The sequence below is a fragment of the Panicum virgatum genome, chromosome 6K (genome assembly GCF_016808335.1).
Source record: "Panicum virgatum strain AP13 chromosome 6K, P.virgatum_v5, whole genome shotgun sequence".
NCBI lineage: Eukaryota > Viridiplantae > Streptophyta > Magnoliopsida > Poales > Poaceae > Panicum > Panicum virgatum.
In genome coordinates, this window is record NC_053141.1 from 40,650,204 (window position 1) to 40,653,324 (window position 3,121).

The 3,121-nt window shown below is 59.6% G+C and overlaps 1 protein-coding gene across 1 annotated transcript; it reads right to left on the reverse strand.

Annotated features, from left to right (window-relative positions):
* Positions 1 to 1,341: 1,341 nt before the first annotated feature.
* On the reverse strand, positions 1,342 to 2,904 carry LOC120712662 (zinc-finger homeodomain protein 2-like). The gene has a single exon (XM_039998502.1). It carries the CDS (start codon positions 2,604 to 2,606, stop codon positions 1,719 to 1,721), a length of 888 nt encoding a protein of 295 aa, XP_039854436.1. The 5' UTR covers positions 2,607 to 2,904; the 3' UTR covers positions 1,342 to 1,718.
* Positions 2,905 to 3,121: the final 217 nt, after the last annotated feature.

Sequence of the window (3,121 nt, forward strand, 5' to 3'; positions counted from 1 at the left end):
GCGGTGTGACCGCATGCGCGCCGCGCGTGCTTTCCATCCCGCCCGCCGCCCGTGCCCCGTTGCTTCCACCTCAGCGTGTGACGGCGAACGCGCGCGGGCGCGGCCCGGCTCGCCGCCCGACGGCCGCCGTGGAAAGCCGGCGCATGAGGGAGCTGCCGGTACTTGGAGGCAGCCGGCGTCAGCAAGCCATGCCTGGAAGTTAAGAAAGGCAGCGCGCGGAAAAGACTAGAGAGAGATCGTCGTCTCCTCCCGCTTTCTTCCTTTCTTCCAAAACGAAAGGGAAGGGCGGTTTGAAAGGCTGGCTCATCTCTGCCCCCGTTCCTTTCCAATCCGTCCGCTGCCACGCCGGAGACGCCATGGACGCCTGCGCTGCACTCGCGGCGCATCAGCATATCGCATGGGGAAGCAAGCGACCATATATAAATGCCCGACGGCCCTGCCGACATTGAATGCCGAACTCGGCAACCCGCGCGACATTAAAGGTCGAAAGGAGGATGCCGGAACTAATTAAGCGAGGAAGGAGACGACGACGACGGGGCTTCATTGAATTCGGAGGCAGCAAAAGTCCCCGCCATTGATCGCCTGCCCGGCAGCTCGCCCGCCTCTACGGCCTCGCGCATATCATCAGCGTTTACTGCGAGCCTGCGACTGCTTTCGCTGCTCACGAAATTGTGGAAGAGAGGCGTCAGGGATCATCAATGGTACGGATCCGAGCAGTGACGTCGCAACAGTGGAGCCGGTCCGGGTTGAATTGTCATCAGCAAAATTCTTTTTTTTTTAAGAAAAGGAAGACGATGAAGAGCAGGTTTTATAGTCCCAGCCGGAGCCGGCTGGGAGCATGCGTTGCAGGCCCGCATTGATTGCGTTGCAGTGAGAGAGGGAGCCCTGCAGCCGGTGCCAGCGGGCGATTCAGCGGCAGCCCGTTCCCGCTCTCTCTCCTCTCCACGTCAGATCTCAGCCGGTTCTCAATCCGTTATAATACCTGCTCGAAGAGTAGAGAAGCAGATCGGATTGTGGAAATGGACGGATCAGGAGCGAGTTACTGTAATGCTAGTACTAAGAGTTACTCCCACAACACTTTGGATGATGCAGGAAAGGGCGCGCAACAGTGCTAGCTGCTGCTTGGCATGCATGGCAGCGGCAGGCTTGCGTTTGCAGGCGACCGCTGTAGGAGACTAGGAACAGACGCTTCTCATGAATTGCCTCTGCCCTAGTTGCTTACTGTTGCCAAAGCCGGCCGGCCGGCCAGGCGGACCCATGAGACCTGGCCGGGGAGTAAAATTATCCCGGTTCATCTCAAGTCCCAAGCACGAGAAAAAAGAAGGATGAAACAATCCAACGAACCCAAATCCCCAGACAGGATCGACGAAATTTCAATTGCAACACAAAAGCGAGTAGTACATTCCCAAGATCCAAATCGGCAAATGGCCATGCCCTGCCCTCCTCCATCCCAACACCAACGTCACGATCGTCTCATCTACCAGGAAACAACACACGCAGCCAAAGAACCAGAATAAAATAGGGCGAAAAAAAAAGAACAACGACCGTCTCCTCCATCCTAGCTAAAATCCAAGTACTGCTCGCTACGAACCTAGCTTGCATTTTTTTTCTAGCTAAAAAAAGAAGGAAGGCAATGAGGGGAAAAAAAGACTAGCTGCTAGGGAGATCGATGATGCAATGCGATCAGTGGCGGTGTACCAGGCGCCGGGGGAATGGGATCATGGCTTCTTGCCCAGGGTGTGCTTGTTGTTGTGCATCCAGACCTTGAGCACGTGACGCCTGACGCCGACCTCCTCGCAGAACTGCTGCACGGCGGCCTCGTCGTGCTTCTGGATGCGCCACCCCAGCTGCTCCGCGAACGCCAGCATCCGGTCCTTCTGCTCCTGCGTGAACTTGGTGCGGAACCGCTTCTTGCCGGACCCGGACCCGGACCCCGACGGGCCGCCGCCGGAGCCCAGGGACATGCCCACCATGGGCGCCACCATCATGGGGCCGATCAGCCCGGACATGTCGTCGCCCTCGTCGCGCCCCGACTGGGAGGTGGACGGGAGCGCGAGCGGGCGCTGCATGTGCCCCGCAGCCGCGGCCGCGGCCGCCAGCGGCTGGTGGTGGTGGAGGAGGTACCCGGCGGGCGTGCGGTAGTAGGGGGAGAACGGGTGGTGGTGCGCCGCCGCGCCGTAGGCGGTGATGGCGGCGGCGGGATCGGCCGGCGAGACGCCGCCCGTGGGCGACTCGGACTCCTTGCGGTGGAAGTTGCGGTGGCAGCCGCAGGCGGCACAGCGGAGCGCGTCGATGGAGCCCTCCTCGCCCGCGGCCATGAACTCGCCGCAGCCGTCGACGGCGTGCCCGCCGATGCCGACCGCGTGGTTCTTGAGGCACTCCCGATACCTCGCGCCCCCGCCACCGCCGCCCCTACCTCCACCTCCTCCCCCGCCGCTACCTGGCGTCCTGAAGCTCCCTTCTCCGGAGTCCCCAGGCTTCGGGGTCCCGCCGCCGCCGCCGCCTACCAGCCCGAGCCCCGGCTGCATCGGCGCGTCGTAGCTCGAGGTCACGGGCATCGGCGTCATCTCCTCGTCGCCGTCGCCGTCGTGCTCGTCGAAGTCCATGGCTGTCGGTGACGTACCCGGCGGACGGCGCGCGCGAAAGCTCGCCGCTTTCCTTTTCGATTTGGGAGTTCTGGTAGGTTCTTGGCCGAGATTAACAACGAGGGCTTAGTGGCTTACACACGAGCTAGCTACAGAGAGTGTGTTTGTAATGGGGCCGGCGAAAGGTGAAAAAATACAGCCGTGAACTGTGCACACTCCCTGCTGCTAATTTTGACGCATCGCAGCGGCATCAGGCTGCACTGCTGCAGGCAGGCAAGCGCCTGTTGGGCCCATTGGATTGATGATGTAGGCACACAACTCTCTCTCTCCTCTGAGGCGCGCCTGTCGCCCTGTGGCGTGACTCCTGTATATATCTTGGATCTTTGTCCTCTCTGTGCATGTTGTTAGTAGTATTTTTTTTTGAGTAAAATGAATTGGGGTTCTTAAACTAGTCCACCTGTTCTGTTTAGTTTCATGAACTTTAAAAATATATTTTTAGGTCCACGATATATTCAAGTGTGTCACTTAAAGTCCAA